Consider the following 24,803-nt stretch of genomic DNA (forward strand, 5'->3'; position numbering starts at 1 on the left):
GGTCCCTCCCCCATGCCTGCTGCCGCGGCCGCCGCTGCTACCGGAGGCGCAGGAGCCTCGCGATAGTGTTTGCACAGGCGGCGCGTGACGCCGCCGCCGCCTGAAACTGATGCAGAGGTTACCCCGCCGCCTCAGCCGCCACCCACTGCCCGCCGCCGCCGCCGCCGCCACCCGGACGACGCCGGGCGCCGACGCACTGCAGAGGTGCCGGCAGGTTCCGCTCGCGGAAGTCTCCGCCGGCGCAGCCCGCGCTACGCCCGCGCTCCAGCGGACGCCCCCTCGACGCCTCCGCGCTCTCTGCCTCCGCCTTTTCCCCGGCGCGCCCTCCTGCTCCCTCGCGTCTCCCCCTTTCCCTCCTCCCCGTCCCCTCTCCTCCCCTCACCTCTTCCCTCCCCACCTCCCCCTCTTGGTTTCCTCCCCTACCCCCTTGACTCTCCCCTCCCTGCCCTCGCTCTCCCGCTCGTCCTTAGCGCGGCCCCCGCCATGACGGAGGCGGGTGCCGGTGCCGTTGCCGCCGCTGCCGTCGCAGGGGGGGAGTCGGGTTCCCAGAAAGTAGCTTGATGAGTGTCCAAAGTAGCAGTGGAAGTTTGGAGGGGCCGCCATCTTGGTCCCAGCTCTCCACGTCTCCAACCCCGGGCTCGGCGGCGGCGGCCAGGTCCCTGCTGAATCACACGCCGCCATCTGGGAGGCCCAGGGAAGGTAAGCGCCGTCGCGCCCGCGCCCGCCCGCGGGCCTCCTCTCCCGCGCCCCCCGGGTCTCCTCCTGCCCGACCCCCGGGTGGGGGATGGTGGCGAGGGGACGGGAGGCCGCTAGGCGCCCGGGAGGTAGTGCGCTGGCTGTGGGTGGTGGTTCGCGGGTGGCGGAGGAGACGGCGAGGGGGTGCCCTCTGACGGGGACGGGGCGAGGCTTACAGCCTTGCCGGGGGTTCCTGAGAGCCAGTCCTGCTAGCGGGGTAAGTCTTCCCCTGGACGCGAGCCCCTTTCTGCTCCATTTACTAGTACACTCAGTACTCTTAACCTCCTGGCCTCTGGTCTCTGGTGGGTTTTCCCTCCCCGTTGAAGCATTCATCCTGGAGCCCCCTCCCCTTCCCTTGCGCACTCCTCCCATAGAGGCGGTCCTGGCCCTGCGAACCTTGCTGCCGGGGACCTGGAGGATGCCCACGGCTTGCAGGGTCTCTGCTCTTTGGGGAAAGCCTCTGAAATAATCATAGCCGACTTTGATCCCCTGCTTGGCCCCCTAGAGCAATTTAAACGACAGACTGACTCGTGGGCAGGGTTTTTAAACCATCCCTCCAGATGGTTGCAACTTTCTCTGCTTCGCCATCACCTCCTCCTGCGTTTGTGTGTGCTCTACTGCAAGTGGGCTGCTGTTCTGACAGGGTCGCGGGTTTTGTAGGAAATCTGCGTAAAGGTTACTGCAAACACGCACCAGATCGGTTACAATTGTTTTCTAAGTTTTCTGGTTTCTTGCATGCAAGTGTGCTGCCACCAGATGTAGCAGTTAACACAGCTAGTAAGACACGAGTGCTTATTGATACTAAAATTTCTACTTGCTGTGTTTAACTTTAAGTATACGACATAAAAGGAAATTTGGGAGAACAGGCGTTTATGGGGGGAAAATAAATATGCATGGAATCATGTTTAACGCTCTTTTGTCTGGAAAACGTTTAGCGGTAGTCATCAGCAATGGGTTCACTCCCAGTAGTATCACACAAGGAGACTGTAGCCACATTTTCCAAAAAACGTCTGGAAGTCAATAGTAGAGTGAGTCTTTTAAGGAAATCGGAGCTTTTATTTATGTAGGAATTGGTGTGATTAATTTATTTTGGAAATATTTATTACTCAGCTTTGACTATTGTTAATCAAATATTTTGTGCCCAGAATCCAGTGGTTCAGGCATAGCGTTCTTTGTCATTTTTTTCCTGTGAGCATGTGTGAAAGTGACAATAGGCTCAAAGATTGGCATGAATTTGCTCTAGAAATTCATGGAAGGATTTGATTTATGGCGTCCATTAAGCATGCTGAATACATTGACAGACATTTTCCCCTTTCCATTTCACCACCAACATTGGGTTCTGATTATTAGAAGATAAGAGTTTATTAATTGACTGACTAAATCAAATTTAGTACATCTGGTGATTTTCCTTTTTGCACTTGGAATTTTAAAATCTATTTTGTAAATAGAGCAGTTGGTGCTTTTAGTGTGCTTTTACTTTTGTTTGTAGTTTCATTAGGAGGAATGATAGTGCAATGAGTGATAGTAAACGATCTTGGGAAAGACTGCCTTTTCTCTCTTTAAAAAGGCTGTACCTTTTTTCACTCATTCACTGATTCCTTCATTTTTTTAACACTTACTGAGCCATTTTTGTGAGCCAGGCACTGTACTGGATACTGAGGACATAATGTTTAATCTGAAGTATCTTTTAAATCAGTATTAGTAATTTTGGGGCTGCAAAATCTAGATTGTGAGTTACTGAGGCTGCCTCAACTTTGGTTTGGAAAGTTTATTTTGCACTTTTCCTGATGTGTGAAGATTTTGAGGCATTGCAATAATATAGCTTGAACTTCCAAATAACCAGAATTTTTTCCAGGAGTTTAGATTACAGTAGATTTTTATGTAACCTGAACTAGTGATTCTTTGTTAAATTAATGCAATAACAGGACATGCTTTGTGTAAGTTAGACTTCACACCAAGTACTTCTGTGGCCACAGTGGTATATTTCTTTCAGACAAACCAGCATGTAAGTTAAAACTGTGTTAATCCTCTCTAGGGTTATATATTCGTCTTGAATCTATAGTCTCATCTATCGCTGATGCTAACAGGAATTGTGTAGATGAAGCCCCAGGTATCAAAATGGAGACTTTTCTATTGAGTGGTATCCCAGTTTTTATTTTAACAAGTGTTTACCATCTTTTCTAGTTATACATGTTAGTATATTGTATAAATTAAATTGAGAGAGCTTTTGATTTCTGGTGACTGCTAGTAAGAACCGTTAATAATAAGGGAACTTGAATGTATTGATCAAGGAGGGAACAAACTTTGTTTCTTGAAAAACTGGTCCAATTTAATGTACATAGTAGGAAAATTTAAACTTAAAAGAGATACACATATGTATATGTACATTCGTAAAGATTATATACATGATGAATGCTTTTTAAACCTAACTTTGAAGGTAGGCTATTTTTAAAGATGTGCCAAATCTGTAAAAAATTAGTTATTTTGAAGTTTTGATATATTTGAAATGAAAAATCTATGATTGCAGTCTGATTATTTTTAATGATCTATGTTTTGGCTTTCTTCTCCCATTCTCACCCTATTTTCATTATCATGTTAATATAATTTTACTTGGTTACAAATAAAGTATACCTTTAAACATTGTAAAGTTTAGGAATTTATATGGTATAGTACAGACCCCTTTTTTTCCGGAGAGTCCCATAGCTACTCCTTTATCAGTCTTGAAGTTCTGTGAGAGGTGCTCAACAGTGTAGCTCTAGATTTCATGTTGTGTCTTTTTAAGCCTGTGATCTCTATCCCTTTTCTCTTATAATAATCCTGTGATTAAGGAGATAGGAAGTTAAGGAATTCGTTATGTTTTCAAATAAAGGTCAGTTTTGCCTTCTTGAGGCCTAGGAACCTAGTGTCTTATCTGCTAGATGAGCAGATGTTTTTTTTGTGTGTGTGTGTGTGTATCAGTGCATGGGTACTTTTGCATGGGTAAATTCTAAGAGTCAAATTGGTTATACAAAAGCCTTGCACTTTCTTTTTAGTTCCGTCTTACCAGATATGAACAATTTGCTTTACTCTTATGTAAATAGTGAAAATAGTTTGGTTAGAAAGATATTACCACAGTATAATTAAACTGTTGCTCTCTGTGTCCATATATACAGACTGCATCCTTTAGAAGGAAGAATTAAAGTATTTTACTCCATATGATTAATACCTGTAGGGAAATATAAAGGTGTACCAGATGGCCCTTTAATTTCTTGCAGTCACTAGCTGGAGGAGGACAGGGTTGTATGTTTAAGGATTCTAGCTCATGAATGTTGTAGGTGCCTCTTTTACAGACACATTTTTTATTTATTAGATAGAGGAGAGAGAAAAGAGAGAAGCCCAGGATAGTTAAAGGTCTGGGAATCTGCCCCTAGAAAATAGGTCATGCCCCCTGAAAAATATAGGTTGTGCTTTAGCTTTTGGTTTCAGAACCCCTTTACACTCTTAAAAATTATTGAGGACCTAAAGAGATTTTGTTTATGTGGGTTATGTCTGTTGATACTATATTGGAAATGAAATACTTTTAGAAATATTAATTTATCTAAAATTAACAATTATAAATTGATTGCATGTTAACATTTTTTAATGAAAAATATTCTAAAACAAAAACTTTAGTGACACTAGTGACGTTTTATATTTTTACAAATCATTTTAATTTCTGGCTTACTAGAAGATGACTGGATTTTGTTTCTGCTTTGTTGTTACATATTTTGATTGAGATATGTGACGAGAATCCAGCTCCACATAGATATGTACTTAGAAAAGAAGTATTTTTAATAGACTTTTCAGAAATTGTACATATTCTTCTTTGATACTACACCAAAATTTGACAAGTGGCAGGGCTTTTTTAAAGGTTGCTTTTAGTGTGGAAGTACAGCATATTCCAGAAGTGATACCAGGACCCACAAGAAATTTGTGGGTCATACATACATTTAGCCTAAAGAAGAGACTACTTAAAGAATGGGAAACATGGTAGCTCTCTTCATGTAATCCAATAACAAATAGAAGGGAGAATAGTTTCTTTCTGCTATTTTAGAAGGTAGACCAGCAGGTTAAGCTTGGGGAAGCATAGAGGGAATTAAGTGTAATTTTTTGACAAGAATGTAAGAACTTTATAACAACTAGTTCAACAATGGAAAGAACTGCCTCTTGAAGTATTTATAAGAATTTAGAGCAGAATACAGGGACAGTTTCAGGAGAGGTAGAGATACATTCTCTAGATTTTTATTTTGAGTGCTGTTAGGTTAAATGATTTAAGGTCCCATTCAATTAAAAAATGTAAGCATTCTGAGATTTTTTTTGGAAAATCTCTAAATATAGTTAAACTGTACGTACATACCCATGAATGTTTTTGAATATTCTCTTCAGTCAGTAGTGTGAAACTATTGTTGACTTTATTACTGTTTTGCATTTTTATTGTTTTTCCTCTGAGGATTTTCCTATGTTTTCTGGAGTCAGCACTTAAAAAAATTCTCTGAAATATAATAAGCTTTGAAAACATTTTAGGGGATCACATTTTGCCAATGATACAATATAACAGAGTTGTAATTTGGGCACAGAATTTTAGAATAGTGTGGGGACTAATTTTTGAAAGAGAAACTATCAACAGTCTTTATAGTCTTTTATTTGTGATTGTTTATGTGGTTTAAGAAATAATATGCTTAATCTGTTCTAATGATTTTGAAGCTAGAGAATCTGAAAAGAAGATACATAAAGGAAAAGTGCTTAAATTGATCTCTCTTGAAGTTAAAAATGCACATGAAATATAACCAGGACATAAGGAACTTTAATTCTCATTCAAAGAATTATGCATGTAATATTTATCATTATAACAATTCCTATTTAATTTTATATGGAACATAATCTCTCTCGTGAGTTGGGTTGATTAGATTAGATATTAGGTGGTGGGAAGTTAAGCATAAATTTCCGTAACTTTCTTGAGGTAAACTTTGTAAGTGTATTAAGTGACATACAGCTTGAGAAGTCACATACTTGCTGCATTTGGATTTAAAGCTTATTTTCTATAGAACAGTTATAAGAATAAGACATTTTCATAAAATCCTCATGCCTCTTAATAATGTCCAAAAATCTTAGAATGATTTAGAGGAATATGTTATGAAGTAGTAAAAGCAATACGATACAGAAAAGAAAGTACATTGATTGTAATTGGAATCCAAGTGTGGTCCCTACTTTGCCAATAACTAGCTGTGTGGCCTTTAACAAGTTGCTTATCTTTCTGCTTCATTTTCATAAAAGGAGAATTACAGAGCTGAAGGGACCTTGGAAGCAAAAATGAGTCCAAACCTCCCATTTTACAGATGAGGAAACTTAGTTAATATGTCCAGGCTTTTACTCTAAGAGAGTTGGGACCACAATTCAGTTTTCTTACACTCAACGTAGTGTTTTTTCCATTATTCTTTGTGGCTTCTTTTCATCTTTGAAATGAGAGGGTTGAATTTGAGGCTCTCAGAGTTCTCTACTAGCTCAAAAGTAGTAGTATTTTTTTGTATTAGTCCTAATATAATTTACTGGAGGGAAGTTTGTTGCTTTTATTTATTGGTGAAAGAAATGCTTCTTGAAGCAATGTGACCTTGAAGGTTGTGTTTTGGTTTGTTAAGAGAAGTCATCTTCATTATTACTGAAAGATTCTCAATCTTATTTACGAGCATGGTAAATATTGTGCTAGGTGATCTTGTAACCCACCACAGCCATAACAAATAAACATTAGAATTTGAACAAAGAATATTCTACTGTTGATACAGGAGTAGTCTACTTATTGTGGAGACTCCAACTTGGTGCATAGGGCTCTCAACAAAATTGAGGTGCTTTGGTGGCAGGGCTTTGCCTCTTATTAGTATTCAATACGGGCAGGGAAAGGAACCTTGAAGTTCCACCTGGCTCAACTAGAAGCAGTATTTTTTAAAGTGGATATATTTTAAATTACTTCATTGCATAAAAAAACAAACCCCTTGGTTATTTAGTATTATTTAGTATTAGTATTATTTAGTATTATTACTAAATACTAAACATGTATTATTTAGTAAATCTAATGAGAGACAGAATTTGAATACATCGATAGGAATTTAAAGCATCCTGTAGAAAGATATTCAAGGCTGAAGGCTGTGGAACTTACATCTTCTTAATATGGTGTCATTATTAGGTATGAAGTTTTATGAATATCCAGAAGCTAATTACACCTGTATTTAAATAAAAATTCTTATATTCTGCAAAGATTCATTACAAAGCCAAATATGCATAATTTGGCCGATAACTTGTAGTATTTGTTCTTCAGTTACACGGATTATTAAGAATTGGTTGCACTTATAAATTTGTGCCTTTCCTTGGAAACTAATTTAGCTGGAGAAAATAACAAACCTCTAGGCTTGAATCTTTAAACTAACCTGTACTTGCTGGTTTTGTTAAATGTGATACATTGTGTGATTTCATGATTCACACTTGACACTATGTATGTGCTTCCTATCTGATGATGAATATAGTGTGGCTGGGGAAGGCCATAGGAGTTTGTGAAGCTAGTCAGATGCATCCGGTCTCATGAGACATGAGGCATGTTTTTTTTTTCTTTTTTGGTAGTGCTTGCTTCTTAAAAATTTTTCCTTTTCTTGTGGATAGATTTTTTTTAAAAACAGTGTAATTATATGATTTAGTCAAATTTTATATTACCTTTTTTTTAAAATTTATTTATTTAAAAAATACATATGCTCATTAATGGTAGAGATCCTACTCTAGGAACTTGGTAAATAGTAACTCATTTGCTTCTTACTGTCATGAAATAAGTGTTATTATATCCCTATTTTATAGATGAGGAATAGAGGCACAGAGAGGCTAAGTAACTTACCCAGGGATACATAGAGAATATGTAGCAGAGCCAGGATTCAGACTAGGCTCCTAAGTGAATGCTCTTAACAGTTAACACTGTTCTGTCAACAGTATTCCATTGAATGGATGTACTAAAATGTACTTAGTTAACCGTTCTTTAGGTAGGGTGCTAGTTATGATTCTTTTCATGATAAAAACAACACCAGCTTTGGTAAGTTAAAAGAGAATGTATTGGTTCATCTAACTGGGAATTGTATGTGTGGAGGAGGATGGAGTGGCTTTGCAAACAGTGTAGATCCAAGATCTCAAATAATGTTGTTGAGCTGCTTTGTCTCCATTTCTGGGTTCTTCCAGCCCTGTTTCTGGAGCCCCGGACATACACCTTTTTGCTTAGTAACCACACTTGAAAGACTTTCTCTTTCCTGATGTCCACATGTCAGTTCTGAGTTGATGCTAATATATACTATATGGTACCAATCACTGGGACCTGGGAGATGAAGTATAGCAAGGAAGCCCCTATGGCTCTGGGTTGGTTGAGTTGGGGAACCCACAGAAAACCATGATTGACAGTTCCCTGAAGAACACAGGTTGAGGGAGTGGTAGTTAAAGAGGAAGGGAGCATGGTGAACATAACAATTTAAATATAGATATTTGGGATTTCTTTTTATTTAAAATTTAAAATTTTGGCTATTATAGGTAATGATATAATGAATATCTTTGAGTAAAGCCTCTTTTTTAAAAAAGACATTTCCCAATGATGAAATTATCAGAGCCAAAAATATAAAACAATTTAGGGCTTTTGATAAATATTGCCAAATTATTATTTGAAGGATTGTGTTAACTCAGATACCAGTAGTGTGTGAGTTGGGCATGTAGTTTTGACCCAGGTAGGGCTCAGTTCATCCTAAGAATTACTGGGTTTAAATATTATTACCACATAGGCTTAGAAAGTAGGGAGAGGATTAAAGGTGGCAGCATGAGAGGAGAGACAGAGGCTTCCTCCTAAAACCATATACAATTAGAAAATATGGTTGGTGCAACTCATTTTGAGAGAGCAACAGTAAGAGAACTGCGCCAGACTGCATACGCCGGGAGAAAAGAGCAGACCTCAAGGAACAGGGCAACATACCAAAGCTGTGGCCCAGCAGGACCCAAGCCCTTCCCCCACCCCAGCTCACTGGCAGGAGGAAGAGAAACAAAGCAGGGAGGGAGTGGAAGGCCTGGGACTGCTGAATTCTGAGCTCCGGAGATCTGCTCTTGGAGCACAAACCTACATTTCATGGTGCTTTCATGATCCGCGTGTGATTACAGGGTTGGAAAACTAATACCGTTAGAATTCCTGGAGAGACTGAGATTCCAGCCACTTGTGGAAAGCAGGAATCCATATCCGCTGCTCTGGGACAAAAGCTTATACCTGTGTGTTCAACCCACTGGTTCAGGCAGTGGAGAAAGGCATAGCAGCCGGGAAGGACGAAACAGCTCTTTCCTCCCCCCAGGCACCAATACCGCTCCCCTGCGACCCCTGACATTGCTTCAGGACCTGAGCAGCTCCAGAGAGTAAAGGTTCTGGACACTACAGGGTGCCATATACAAATATGAAATGCCAAAGGAACCTGGTCCAGAGTAAAATTAATATAACTCAGAGAAAGATTTAAAAGACATGGGCCTTATGACTCTTCCTGAAAGGGAGTTCAAAATAAAAATCATCAACATGCTAATGGAGGTATGGAAAGATATCCAAGAACTCCGGAATGAATTCTGACTGGAGATCCCATCGTTGAAGAGCACAATGGAGGGTATTAAAAGCAAGTTGGATACGGTGGAGGAGATGATAAATGAATAGAAACTAGAGAAGAGGAATACAAAGAAGGTGAGCCACAAAGAGAAAAAAGGATCTCTAAGAATGAAAGAATATTGAGAGAACTGTGTGACCAATCCAAAGGAACAATATTTATATTATAGGAATACCAGAAGAAGAGAGAGAGAAAGGGATAGAAAGTGTCTTTGAGGAGGTAGTTGCTGAAAACTTCCCCAATCTGGGGAAGGGGATAGTCTCTCAGGCCATGGAGGTGCACAGATTTCCCAACACGAGGGACCCAAGGAAGACAACACCAAGACATATAGTAATAAAATTGGCAAACAAGGATAAGGACAGACTATTAAAAACAGCCAGAGAGAGAAATAAGATCACATACAAAGGAAAGCCCATCAGGCTGACATCAGACTTCTCAGCAGAAACCTTACAGGCCAGAAGGGAGTGGCATGATGTATTTAATGCAATGAAACAGAAGGGCCTTGAACCAAGAATGCTTTCTCCGGCAAGATTATCATTTACATTTGAAGGAGGGATTAAACAATTTCCAGATAAGCAAAAGCTGAGAGATTTACCTCCCACAAACCTCTCTACGGTGTCTTTTAAAAGGACTGCTATAGATGGAAGTGTTCCTAAGGTTTAATAGCTGCCACCAGAGGTAATAAAACCACAGTAAAGAGAGTAGAACAGCTAATACTAAGCAAATGCAAAATTAAATTAACAATCCCCAAAGTCAATCAAGGGACAAAGAATACAGAATATGATACCTAATATATAAAGAATGGAGGAGGAAGAAAAAGGAGGAGAAAAAGAAAAGAACCTTTAGATTGTGTTTGTAACAGCATACTAGGTGAGTTAAATTAGACTCTTAGACAGTAAGGAAATTAACCTTGAACCTTTGGTAACCACGAATCTAAAGCCTGCAATGGCAATAAGTACATACCTATCGATAATCACCCTAACTGTAAATGGACTGAATGCACCAATCAAAATACATAGAGTCACTGAATGGATAAAAAAACCAGACCCATCTATATGCTGTCTTCAAGAGACTCACTTTAAACCCAAAGACATACACAGACTGAAAGTGAAGGGATGGAAAAAGATATTTCATGCAACTAACAGAGAGAAAAAAAGCAGGAGTTCCAGTAATTGTATCAGATAAAATAGGCCTCAAAACACAGAAAGTCACAAGAGACAAAGAGGGACATTAAATAAAGGGGTCAATCCAACAAGGATATATAACCATTATAAATATCTGTGCTCCCAACACAGGAGCACCCACATATGTGAAACAAATACCAACAGAATTAAAAGGGGAAATAGAATGCAATGCATTCATTCTAGGAGACTTCAACACTCCACTCATTCTGAAGGACAGATCAACCAGACAGAATAAGTAAGGAGACAGAGGCACTGAACAACACAATAGAACAGATGGACCTAACAGACATCTACAGAACTCAACACCCAAAAGCAACAGAATACACATTCTTCTCAAGTGCACATGGAACATTTTCAAGAATAGATCATATACTATGCCACAAAAAGAGCCTCAGTAAATTCAAAAAGATTGAAATTGTACCAACCAGTTTCTCAGACCACAAAGGTATGAAACTAGAAATAAATTATGCAAAGAAAATGAAAAAGCCCACAAACACATGGAGGCTTCACGACATGCTCCTAATAACCAATGGATCAATGACCAAATAAAAACAGAGATCAAGTAATATATGGAGACAAATGACAACACAACACCACAAAATCTGTGGGACGCAGCCAAGGCTGTGCTAAGAGGAAAGTATATTGCAATACAGGCCTACCTCAAGAAAGAAGAACAATCCCATATAAGCAGTCTAAACTCACAATTATGAAACTAGGAAAAGAAGAACTAATGAGGCCCAAAGTCAGTAGAAGGAGGGACATAATAAAGATTAGAGCAGAAATAAATAAAATTGAGAAGAATAAAACAATAGAAAGCATCAATGAAAGCAAGAGCTGGTTCGTCGAGAAATAAAAAAATAGATAAACCCTTAGGCAGACTTACCAAGAAAAAAAGAGAGTCTACACACATAGACAGAATAAAAAATGAGAAAGGAAAAATCACTATGGACACCACAGAAATACAGAGAATTAAGAGAATACTATGAAAAATTATATGCTAACTGAATAACCTACAAGAAATGGACAACTTTCTAGAACAATACAACCTTCCAAAGCTGACCAAGGAAGAAACTGAAAATCTGAACAGACTAATTACCAGCAACAAAATTGAACTGGTAATCAGAAACCTACCTAAGAACAAAATTCCTGAACCAGATGGCTTCACCGCTGAATTTTATCAAACATTTAGTGAAGACCTAATACCCATTCTCCTTAAAGTTTTCCAAAAAATATAAGAGGAGGGAATACTTCCAAACTCATCACTCTAATACCAAAACCAGGCAAAGACACCACAAAAAATGAAAATTACAGACCAATATCCCGGATGAACATAGATGCAAAAGTACTCAACAAAATATTAGCAAACCAAATCCAAAAATACATAAAAATGATCATCCATCATGATCAAGTAGGATTTATTCCAGGGATGCAAGGATGGTACAACATTTGACAATCCATCAACATCATCCACCACATCAACAAAAAGAAGGACAAAAACCACATGATTATCTCCATAGATGCTGAAAAAGCATTTGACAAAATTCAACATCCATTCATGATAAAAACTATCAACCACATGGGTATAGAGGGCAAGTACCTCAACATAATAAAGGCCATATATGATAAACCACAGCCAACATCATACTTAACAGCGAGAAGCTGAAAGCTTTTCCTTTAAGATCAGGAACAAGGCAAGGATGCTCACTCTCCCCACTTCTATTCAACATAGTATTGTAGGTCCAACCACGGCAATCAGACAACACAAAGAAATAAAAGGCATCCAGATTGGCAAGGAAGAAGTTAAACTGTCCCTGTTTGCAGATGACATGATATTGTACATAAAACATCCTGAAGAATCCACTCCAAAACCACTAGATCTAATATCTGAATTCAGCAAAGTTGCAGGATACAAAATTAATACACAGAAATCTGTGGCATTCCTGTACACTAAACAATGTACTAGCAGAGAGAGAAATCAGGAAAAGAATTCCATTCACAATTGCATCAAAAATAATAAAATACCTAGGAATAAACCTAACCAGGGAAGTGAAAGACCTATAGTCTGAAAAACTACAAGACACTCATGAGAGAAATTAAAGAAGATACCAATAAATGGAAACACATCCCGTGCTTATGGATAGGAAGAATTAATATTGTCAAAATGGCCATCCTGCCTAAAGCAATCTATAGATTCAATGCAATTCCTATCAAAATACTAATAGCATTCTTCAATGAACTAGAGAAAATCATTCTAAAATTCATATGGAACCACCAAAGACCCCAAATAACCAAAGCAATCCTGAGAAGGAAGAATGAAGCAGGGAGAATTACGCTCCCCAAATTCAAGCTTTACTACAAAGCCACAGTAATTAAGACAATTTGGTACTGCCACAAGAACAGACCCATAGTGCAATGGAACAGACTAGAGAGCCCTGATATAAGCCAAACCATACATGGTCAATTAATATATGATAAAGGAGCCATGGACATACAGTGGGGAAATGACAGCTTCTTCATCAACTGGTGTTGGCAAAACTGGACAGCTACATGCAAGAGAATGAAACTGGATTATTGTTTAACCCCATACACAAAAGTAAACTCAAAATGGAGTAAGTCATGAAACCATAAAACTCTTAGAAGACAACATAGGCAAACATCTCCTGCATGAGCAACTTCTTCCTGAACCCATCTTCTCGAGAAAGGGAAACAAAAGCAAAAATGAACTCATGGGACTACATCAAAGTAAATAGTTTTTGTATGGCAAAGGACATCATCAACAAAACAAAAAGGCATCCTACAGTATGGGAGAATATATTTGTAAATGACATATCCAACAAGGGGTTAATCCAATATATATAAAGAACTTATACACTTCAACACCCAAAAAGCAAATAACCTGATTAACAAATGGGCAGAGGATATGAAGAGACAATTCTCCAAAGAAGAAATTCAGATGCCCAACAGACACATGAAAAGATACTCCACATCACTAATCATCAGGTATTGCAAATTAAAACCATAATGAGGTATCACCTCACACCAGTAAGGATGGCTAGCATTGAAAAGACTAAGAACAACAAATGTTGGTGAGGATGCGGAGAAAGGGGAACCCTCCTACACTGCTGGTGGGAATGTAAGCTAGTTCAACCATTGTGGAAAGCAATATCGAGGTTCAAAAAACTAAAAATAGAAATACCATTTGACCCCAGAATCCCACTCCTTGGAATATACCGAAAGAATCCAACTTCTCAGATTCAAAAAGACATATGCACCCCTATGTTCATCGCAGGACTTTTTACAATAGCCAAGATATGAAAGCAACCTAAGTGTCCATCTGTAGATGAATGGATAAAGAAGAGGTGGTACATCTGTATAATGGAATACTATTCAGCCATAAGAAAGAAACAAATCCTACCATTTGTAACAACATGGATGGAGCTGGAGGACACTGTGCTCAGTGAAATAAGCCAGGCGGAGAAAGACAAATGCCAAATGACTTCCCTCATTTGTGGAGTATAACAGTGAAGCAAAACTGAAGGAATGTAATGGCAGCAGACTCAGAGACTCCAAGAATGAACTCGTGGTTACCAAAGGGAAGGGGTGTGGGAGGGCGGGTGAGGAGGGTGGGAGAAGGGGACTGAGGGGTATTATGTTTAGTACGCATGGTGCAGTGTATCACAGAGGAGGGACATAGTGGATCTCTGGCATCTTGCTGCACTAATGGACAGTGACTGCATTGGGGTATGGGTGGGGACTTGATAATACGGGTAAATGTAGTAACCACATTGTTTTTTCATATGAAACCTTTGTAAGAGTGTATATCCATCATATCTTAAAAAAAAATTGAAAATAAAATTATTACCACAGTGCTTTGCATTTAACCAAAGGATTGCAAACCTGACACTAACATATATGTAATCCAGTTTATCAGATGCTTTCCTATACTTTCCCTGGGCATTTCCCAATTCCACTATTAAAAAATTTTATTTTATAGTTTTAAACAAGATAATTGAAGAGCTGTAAGTGCCAGCACCCTGCAAGCTCTTGGCCTCTACACCTCTTTCCTCCCAGTGTCTCTTACTCCTTTCACCTAGCTGACAGCATTATACTTAGATTTTGGATATTGATGTCATATGTTAAAAGCATTATTGTGTAGAAAGTTAGTGTAACATAAGTAATAGTTATAAGCATATTTTTGTTAGATCTGGGTATCATTTTAGGTTTTTCTATTTACTGTATGCAAGTACTAAACCTCTCAATGGGCCTCATCTATGGATTTTCTTAATTGTAGGATGGGATAGTAGTAGTAACTGTTCCACAAGGTTGTGAGAATTAAATGAGAAATTTGTGGCACATTAGCCAATCAGTATGTGTTAAATATTAACTATTGTATGTGGATATAATGGTGATTCAGATTTTAAATTTTTTCTTCTTCTACTCGCCAGAACAGGGACAAGTACTATCTGGATAAATAAATGTACCTTATGTCCAGAGCACACTTGATTTACATAGATTGTCTCCTTAGCCTGTTGAAGAATTTTAGTAGAGTTGTGTCTAATGGTTGTGTCTGATATTCTGCCTTTGCTACTTTAATTTTAATTTTCTGTGGCTTGAGAATTGATCAAATCTGAGACATGCTTGTAACATTTAAGTGAGTATCAAGCACTAGATTTGGATTATCAGTGTTTATGCTTTCTCTTTGATATGCAGAAACATACTTAAAAGCACTGCATTGAAAGTTGTAAAAGGGGCCTACACTGATTTTTGTGTGTCTTTATTTGTACTGAAAATGCTTTATGTGCCCTAGATACTTATTGTGCATTTGCTAGTTGATGTGCAGACAGTGTAGCATTGGGGTTGGGAACATGGGCTTTACTATAGATAGACCTGAATTTGTATCCTTTTTCCATTACTTCTGGGTTGTATGACCTTGGCCAAATTACTTGCTGTCATGTGTGTGTGTGTGTGTGCGCGTGCGCGCATCGGTGAATATTTTGAGAAGAAAGGCAGAGACAGAAAAACAATTTCATATTAGTCATTGAAAAGTAACATTCGCTACATCCACTTATCTTTACGTGTTCCTATATTGCAGTTTTCGTAATTTTCTTTTAAATGAATGTATGTTAATTTAACTCATTTGGTTGATATGTAATATACCAAGACTTAATCATAATTGTTAGTCTCTCATTTCTTTTTGCTATATAATATTGTGGCATTTATTATGCATATAATCGTTTTTTTTTCCCTTTGTGTTTTCTTTAGTAACATTTAAAGGATTTGGTTTACAGGGCAAAAGGAATGAATATTTTTATGTCACTTAATATGTATTCTCATTATTGTTTTCCCAAAAATTTTAAAGTCTGCTGTTGCTTCTCAGAGATGAACCAATTGTCATACCTTTAGAGTTTTATAAAAACCTTATTAGCATAGTTTGATTATTCATTCAGCATGTATTGTTGGACCTGGAACCTAGCTCTGGGAAAACAAAGACACATAAGATTAAATCCTAGGAGCTTGACCACAGCCTAGGGAAGAAGACTATAATTTATAATGTGTAATTCATAACTTTTTAGAAACACCTTGTGGGTCAGATAAAACAATTTGTTGGTTGCCAGTTTTCAACTTATGAAATAAACAGAAGAAATATAATATAGTTGTAGCATGTACTGTGTCAAGGTATTACATTCATTGGTCACTTGGTTTCTAAAAACAAACTTAAGCTAAACAGATTTATTATTAGAAGGATATAAGACTGGGTGTATCTTATAACTCATTTTGGCATCAAGGGGACTGAACTAGAAACTGGAAATTGAGGAACCATGGTAGCAGTATTCTCTTGTGGATAATAGTGCAATAAAGGATTGCTGTATGTGCTGTGAAAGAAAAAAAGTTCTCTAAAAAGGAAAAGTGGGAAGGGAGGAAATTTTATTTCTATCACAGAGGTATAAACAAAGTGCTCTCTAGAGAAGGAAATTATGGTTTTCCTCCATGTTAATTATTAAATGATATTTTCTTCTTTCAGTTGGTATAGCTTAATTGCTAGTGAGATTGAATTTAATATTTGTATCACAAGCCCATTGCCAATTTCTTGACGTCTGTATCTTAAACATTAGAATGTATGGTAGTGATATCAATCCTTGTTATATTTGGTGGAACCACTTTTTGGCATCATGTTTTTCCATTTTATACATTTGTATCTTTTCCATTGTATAACGTTATATGTTTTTATTAAATTCAATATCAGTTTTCCTTGGGGTATCTTAAAGTATGTCTTTAAAAGTTATTACTTTCTAAAGTTCCGGTACTTTAATTATACTGATTCAATTTATTTTTTAATTTTATGATGCTTTACCTTTCCTTATTAATGTATATAACATACAGAAAATGCTCAATAAATTATTGCTCAGTAAATTATTATAAACCACCATCTGTGGAACTACCACCCAGTCAAGAAATAGAACACTGCCAGCACTTCAGAAGGCCCTCTTCCTGCTCCCACCAGTCACTACCTTCTCTCTTCTCCCCAAAGCAACCACTGTTCTGACTTAATTATGCCTGTTTTTGGACTTTATATAAATGGATTCATACAGTATATATTGTTTCTAGCTACTTTAGTCTATATAATGTTTTTGAGATTCATCCATGTTAATTCCTGTAACTGTAGTTCATTTTCATTGCTCTATAATACATACAACTTTGTGTACATATACCACAATTTATTTATACAGTCTATTGATGGATGTTTGGATTTTTACTACTTCTTAACTGTTACTAATAATTTTGTATGACCATGTTTGTACCTGTCTCTTAGTGTTATGCTTTCCATTGAGTATATACCTAACAGTAAATGTACTGTTATAGTGTAGGTATGTGGTTGTCTTTAGAAGATGCTGCCAGTTTCCTGAAGTGGTTGTCACAGTTTGCATTCTTATGAACAGTGAATTAGAGTTCCCATTGCTTTACATCCTCACCAACAATTGGAATTGTTAGTATTTTTATTTTTGCTATTCTGATGGATTTGAAGTGGTATTTGTGGTTTTAATTTTCATTTCCCTGATGAGGTAAGATGTTTTGCATTTTTTCATAAGTTTATTGGCTTTTGAGTATCTATAGTCAAGTGTCTGGTCAAAATTTTTGGTCATATCTCCTTTGTGTTATTTGTCTTCACTAAGAAAATAATTATTTGAAGTAATTCATTTTTGTATTTTGGGTAAATACTTTTGTTATAAGCATTTTTCTCTTGTCTGTGGGCTGCTTTTTCCCTTTATAGTATTTAAGAAGTATCTCAAGTTCATACAAACGCTTTCCTATTTTTCTGTTCTAATATAGACACTTAAAGCTGTAAAGTTCCCTGTAAACATCCAGTTGGTTCATTCCATGCATTTTGATTTGTTGTGTTTTTGTTTTTATTCATCTCAAGTGTTTTCTAATTTTCCTTTTTATTTCTTCTTTTGGCCTATTGGTTATTTAGGAATATGTTAATTTTCATGTTTGTGAACTTTTCAAACCTCTTAAGTGAAATTGATTTCTAATTTAATTCCACTCTGAAATAATATGGTCGGAGAACATACTTCGTATGCTTTCGGTTCTTTCCAATTACCTGATGCTTGTTTTACGGCCTAGCATATGGTCTGTCCTGGAGAAGGAATGTTTTAGAGGAATGTGTATTCTGTTGTTAGATGAAGTACCCTCCAAATGTCTTTTGAGTCTAGTTGGTATATAGTGTTTTAAGTTTTCTGTTTCCTTGTTAATCTTCTAGTTCTATTTGTTACAGGAAATGGAATATTGAAATCTTCCAAGTATTTTTGGATTATCTGTTTCTCTTTTTAATTCTGTAAGTTTTGCTTCATGTACTTTGAGGCTCTGTTATAAGGTGTATAAATGTTTATAATTTTTGTTACTGGTGGTTGGACCCTTTAGTTATAAAATGTTCTTGCTCGCTTCTAAAAACATTTTAGAGGCTGTCTGATACTAGTATATCGAGTTCTTTGATGATTGCTGTTTGAATGGTGCCTTTTTCCATCCATTTAATTTCATCCTATTTGTCTTTGAATCTAAAATGTGTCTTCAGTAAATATCATTTGTTGGATGACATTCTTTTTTAATTCAGTCATATAGTCTCTGCCTCTTGATTGTGTTATTTAATCCATTCACATTTAGTGCTGTTGACATGGTTGGATTTATGTCTGCCATTCTCCTTTTTGTTTTCTGCATTTCTCATATCTTTTTGTCTTTCTGCTTTCTTTCATATTAAATGAATATTTTCTAGTGTAAATCTTAATTCCTTTAATGCTTTTTAAACATTTTGGTTATTTTCATAGTAATTGCTCTATGGTTTACATTACACATTTTATCAGAATCTATTTCAGATTTATATTAACTTAATTCCAGTGAGATATAGGGACTTTATTCTTATATAACTTTACTCTATCTCCTTCCCTTTTTTATTAAGACATATTGCTCTATGCTACAAAGCCCAAAATAAATTATTAGAATTATTACTTTATAACTTTATCTTTTAAAGAAACTGAGACAAGAAGGGAAAATGTGTGTTTATAGTTTTTGTACTAACCTTCTTGTCATTTGTTTTTCTTCATTTCCTCCTGTAGATTTAGTTTACCATCTGAATTCATTTTCTTACTCCAATGAAGTTCGTCTCTACCTGCCTCCTTTGTGCTATTATTGTCAAATATATTTCTATATGTGATAGGCCCAACTACAATTACACATACGTTATATGTGCAATGGCTTTTTAAAATCAGTTCAGAAAGTGAAGAAATATGTAGTTACATACTGTCTTTATTGATACTCATTTTCTCACGTACATTCAAATTATTCTCTGGTGTAGCCAGGAAAACTCATTCTGACTTTTCTGCAAGCTCCATCTACTGTTCAGCCCCTGTAGTGAATTTTTCATTTCAGTTATTATACACTCAACTCCAGTATTTTCATATAATTATTTTGTATAATTCCTATCATTTAATTGGTATTGTCTATTTGATGAGACATTGTAATACCTTCCTTTAATTCTTTAGACATGGTTTGTTTAGTTCTTCTAACATTTGTAATAGTTGCTTTGAACTCTGTCTGCTGAATCCAACATATGGGCCCTCTCAAAGGCATGTGCACAGTCTTCCTGACCACCAAAGATGACATTCATTTTGGCCCTGTTCTCTTTGTCTCTTTTTCTGATCTCCCCGTTAAGCTTTTGGCTGGTTTGCCTCTATTGCTGTCACACCCAGCCGTCAACCTCCACTAATAGCCAGCTGATAGTTGTATTATCTTCATCAACATTCTGTGGCAATAATTGCTATACAGTCTGATTGCTTTAAGTCAGGTCTCTGCAGAAGCTAAGTTTTGTCAGTCTTTGAGACTAAAGTTTACCCCAAGAGGGCTCTCATTGCCTTTCTCTTTGTCTAGTCCTCTCTGTTAAACTTCTAGCTGGTCTGCAGCTTTGCTTGTTCTACTACTGTCATGAAACTAACATCCTCTGTGTAGTGATTAACCCCTAAGATTTTCAAAGTTTGATAGTGCCCTTAGGAACTTATCTGTTCCAAATAAAGTCAGTTCCTTTAGGTGAACAACACCCTTTTCTGTTCTTACAGACTCTCTTTTTCCCTGGGAAGGTCAGCTTGCTTCAGGACTTAAGGGCAGAAACAGGAAATGATTTCTCTGGAAGTGAGACCCTACTCTAGGAGTTAAGACACTGGGAGAGGATCCTAGTCCCTATTCTCAACTTGCCCCTCCTGGTAAAGAACCTATGCCTAATAAGTGAGCAGTTGTGACCAGATGTTTTGGGCCTACTATATCTGAAATAGAGCTTATGCCTTATAAGTGAGAATTGGTTTGTGGGTGGGACCCCTGACCTTCTCATCCATGCCTGCTGTCCATAGAGTTTTTGCAACATGGAGCTGGGTGGGTGGGGTGGTGGTGAGAGATGCAGCCAGACTTCCCCCTCATGTCACAAATGCTTGCTGTTCTCATCTCGTTTTAGTATTTTTTTGGAATTAATGTTTCTCCATTTGCTGTATGTCCTTGGGACAATTTCCAGAGAACACTAAATGGTTGGTGTTTTTAAAATTTTTCACCAGTTGTTTCACTGGGGAAATGGTCCACTGAGCTCCTCATGTTGCTATTCCTGAAGTCCCACTCTTCCACTTTCTGTTGTATTTCAGCAACTTTGTTGTTATTATTATTCTTATGTTTTTTACATTTACATCTATAATCCTGTAGTTGATTTTTTCTGTTTGGTGTGAGGCAGTAGTAACTTTCATTTTTGTATGGCTATCCTGATGTCCCAGCACCATTTACTGAAAAGAACTGTTCTTCCCCAATGTTTTCCAGTGCTAATTTTTTTTATATAAATCAAGTGCCTGTACCCAGAAACAGGTGTGTTTTCTAGACTCCATATTCTGTATTATTTCTTTGTCTGTTCTTTGCCAGTACCAGCTTAATTACTAGAGTTTTATAATTAGTTTGATATCCCATAAAACAAACTCTACTGCTTTTTGATAGTTGGAATTCTAAAGATGTTCTCCTTAAGATCCTGTTCCTGATTATTCAGTTGTGTAATTGTGCTGTGATTAGTATTCAAATGCTTTGAAGATATTTTGCAGATGTAATTAAGGTTACTAATCAACAGGCTTTAAAATACTGAGATTATCTTGAATTATTTGGGTGGGCCCAGTTTAGTCACACAAGTTCTTAACAGCATAAGAGAAAAAGGCAGTAGGGAGCACAGAAGGAAAGGTCAGAAGGATTTGACTAAGAAAGCATGAAAAGGACTTGACCTGCAGTTGCCACCTTTGAAAGGGGCCATGAGCCAGAGAATATAGACAGCCTCTAGAAGCTGAAACTAGTCCTAACTGGATGGACAGCAAGGAAATGGGAACCTCTTGGAACTGAATTTTGCCAACATCCTAAATGAACCAGAAAACAGATTCACTCTTACAATGTCTTAGATGGGTACACAGCCTGGTTGATAACCTGGATTTCATCTTTGTAATACTAAGTAGAAAACAGCTGAGCCATGCTTTTTCTAGATTTTTGACCCACAGAAATAGGAAATAATAAATAGGTGTTTTAAGCTGCTGAGTTTGTGGTAACAATAGATATATTGTTCAATAGTATTTGTTGAAACAGTAGAGAACTAATACACACTTTACTGATATTCTTAGGATTGCCTTAGCTATTTTGGCTTAGTTCTAAAAAACAAACCAATCTATTGATTGACATTACACTGAATCTGTTGATCATATCTTTCCCATAATGATTGGTTCAATCCATGTATATAGTGTATTCCCTTCATCATTTCAATAATATTTTATAGTTTTCTCTGTAACAATCTTGGCATAGTTATTGATACATCTTTCAGCACTTTTTTTGATGTTATTGTCTTCTCCTTTTAACTTTCATTTTCTATTATTGCTGGTAGGTAGAAAAATCAAGTTAATTTTGCATATTGATTTGATAATCAGCAACCTTGCTTATAATTCTGATAATTAACTCAGCTAAATTAATTTTCTAGGAAAATATGGCCTGTGAATGGCCTCATCTTTTGCAACCCTTATACTTTGTATTGGCTTTTCTAGCCTTGTTGCAGTGACTATGACGTTCAGAACAGTGTTAAATAGATTGATTATAGTGAGAATCTTTGTGTCATTCATAATTTTAGAAGTCAGGGAAGACTCAGTATTTTACATAGTAGACATTTGGGATCTGTCCTTTCTCAGATCAAGGAAATTCCTTTTTATTACTAGTTACTAGGTCTTTCATTTGTTTAAGTCATGAATGGATACTGAATTTTATCAAGTGCTTTTTTTTGGTATCATTAATATACAATTACATGAGCAACATTGTGATTACTAGATTGACCCCATTATCAAGTCCCCACCACATACCCCATTACAGTCACTGTCCATCAGCATAGTAAGATGCTATAGAATCACTACTTGTCTTCTCTGTGTTACACTGTCTTCCCTGTGCCCCCCACACACATTATGTGTGCTAATTGTAATGCCCCTTTTTCCCCCTTATCCCTCCCTTCCCACCCATCCTCCCCAGTCCCTTTCCCTTTGGTAACTGTTAGTCCATTCTTGGGTTCTGTGAGTCTGCTGCTGTTCTGTTCCTTCAGTTTTTTCTTTGTTCTTATGCTCCACAGATGAGTGAAATCATTTGGTACTTGTCTTTCTCCACCTGGTTTATTTCACTGAGCATAATACCCTCTAGCTCCATCCATGTTGTTGCAAATGGTAGGATTTGTTTTCTTCTTATGGCTGAATAATACTCCATTGTGTATATGTACCACCTCTTCTTTATCCATTCATCTACTGATGGACACTTAGGTTGCTTCCATTTCTTGGCTATTGTAAATAGTGCTGTGATAAGCATAGGGGTTACATATGTCTTTTTCAAACTGGGAATAGGGGTGCATATGTCTTTTTCAAACTGGGAAACTGCATTATTAGGGTATATTTCTAGGAGTGGGATTCCTGGGTCAAATGGTATTTCTATTTTTAGTTTTTTGAGGAACCCCCATACTGCTTTCCACAGTGGTTGAACTAACTTCCATTCACACCAGCAGTGTAGGAGGGTTCCCCTTTTTCCACATCCTTACCAGCATTTGTTGTTCCTATTCTTTTCTATATTGCTGTATCAAGTGCTTTTTCTACATTTATTTGGATAATCATTTAACTTTTTTTCAAAAAAATTTTTTAATGTGAATTATTTCATTGCTCTTTAAGTATTTCTCCAAGTTTGAATTACTGGACTAAACCCAGTTAAATTTTGAGCTGTAATTCTTTTTATCCAGTTAACTCTGCTGATGTTTCATTTCCTATTTTTGCATGCTCATGAATAATATAGGTCTGTAACTTTCTATCTTATAATGTTCTTGTATAAAGGTAACACTTCCTTCATACAAAAGAGTTGGGAAGTGCTTTTTCCCTTACCATTATGTAAAAGAATTAATGGAAGAAGGGTTATAGCTACTTCACTGAGGAAGGTTTCTAGGCCTGGAGTTTTCTCTGTGAAGAAGTTTTAAGCAAGAGTTGCAATTTCTGTAATGTCATAGTACTCTTTAGAGTTTCAGTTTTTATATCTGTTTTGGTAAATTGTGTTCTTTATGAATTCTTCCTTTTTATCTAAAATTTCAGGTGTGTGCATGAAACTGTAAATAATACTCCCTTGTAATCTTTCTGTGTCTGGGATTGGTATTGATGTCTTCTTTTCCAGTCCAGATAGTCATTATCTGTGTCTTGTCTCTTTTTTATCTTGATATATCTTACCAGTTTTTAGTCTTTTCATTGAACAACTTTTAGCTTTGTTCATTCTTTCTACTTTGTTTTGCATTTGATTGACTCTTGTTCTGATTTTTATTGTTTCCTTTTTTTACCTTGGATTTAATTTGCTGTTCTTTTTCTAGACATTTGTGACAAATGCTTAGCTCTTGGGTTTTCAGCCTTCTTCCAACCCTGTGTTTGAGGATCTAAAGTTCTTTAAGCCTTGGTTTGGCATTCTTTCTAACTTATTTTTACTTTTAAAAAAAAATTAAGGTAAAACTCATATACACTTAACCATTTTAAAGTTTATACTTCAGTCCCCCAGGCTTTAATATGTGTATATGTCCATATTTATGTGTTTGTGTATGTATTTTAAAATATTCTATAATTTCCATTTCTTTTTGGTCCATGAATTATTCAGAAACATATTGCTTAATATTTAAGCATAAGGGCTGTTGAAGTGGCCTTTTATTACTGATTTTTGACTTAGCTCTGCAGTAATAAGAACTTAATCTGTAAGATTTCAGTTCTTTAAAATTTGAGACTTGCTTTATGACCCAATGTATGGTCTTCCTTGGTAAATATTCCTTGTGTCATTATTTTTGTTGCTTGCTCTGACGCAAGAGAAAGGTTTGTTAAAATGTCCTGAAATGATTGTAGATTTGTTTCTCTGTATAGTTTTCGTATTTTGTTTTTTGTATTTCAAATGTTATAGGTGCTTACAAATTAAGAATTTTTAAACCTACCTGGTAAAATCAAATCTCTTACCATCATGAAATGTCCCTCTTTATTTCTAGTAATTTGTTTTGCCTTGTAGTGTACTTTGTCTAGTGTTTAGGGAGGTGACACTAGCTTTTAGTTGCTGTGTGTTTGCATGGCATGTCTTTTACTATTCTTCTTCCAACTTTTACTTATATTTTAGTCATGTCTTGTAAGTA

The 24,803-nt window shown here is 36.9% G+C and overlaps 1 protein-coding gene across 1 annotated transcript in view; it reads left to right on the top strand.

Annotated features, from left to right (window-relative positions):
• Positions 1–409: 409 nt before the first annotated feature.
• Positions 410–24,803, top strand: part of TLK1 (tousled like kinase 1) — a 192,191-nt gene continuing 167,797 nt past the window's right edge. The window contains exon 1 of the mRNA XM_037022905.2: positions 410–699. Coding sequence (XP_036878800.1) covers positions 561–699 — 139 coding nt within the window. The 5' untranslated portion in view covers positions 410–560. The remainder of the gene's footprint in view (positions 700–24,803) is intronic.

The sequence above is a fragment of the Manis javanica genome, chromosome 12 (genome assembly GCF_040802235.1).
Source record: "Manis javanica isolate MJ-LG chromosome 12, MJ_LKY, whole genome shotgun sequence".
Classification (NCBI taxonomy): Eukaryota; Metazoa; Chordata; class Mammalia; order Pholidota; family Manidae; genus Manis; species Manis javanica.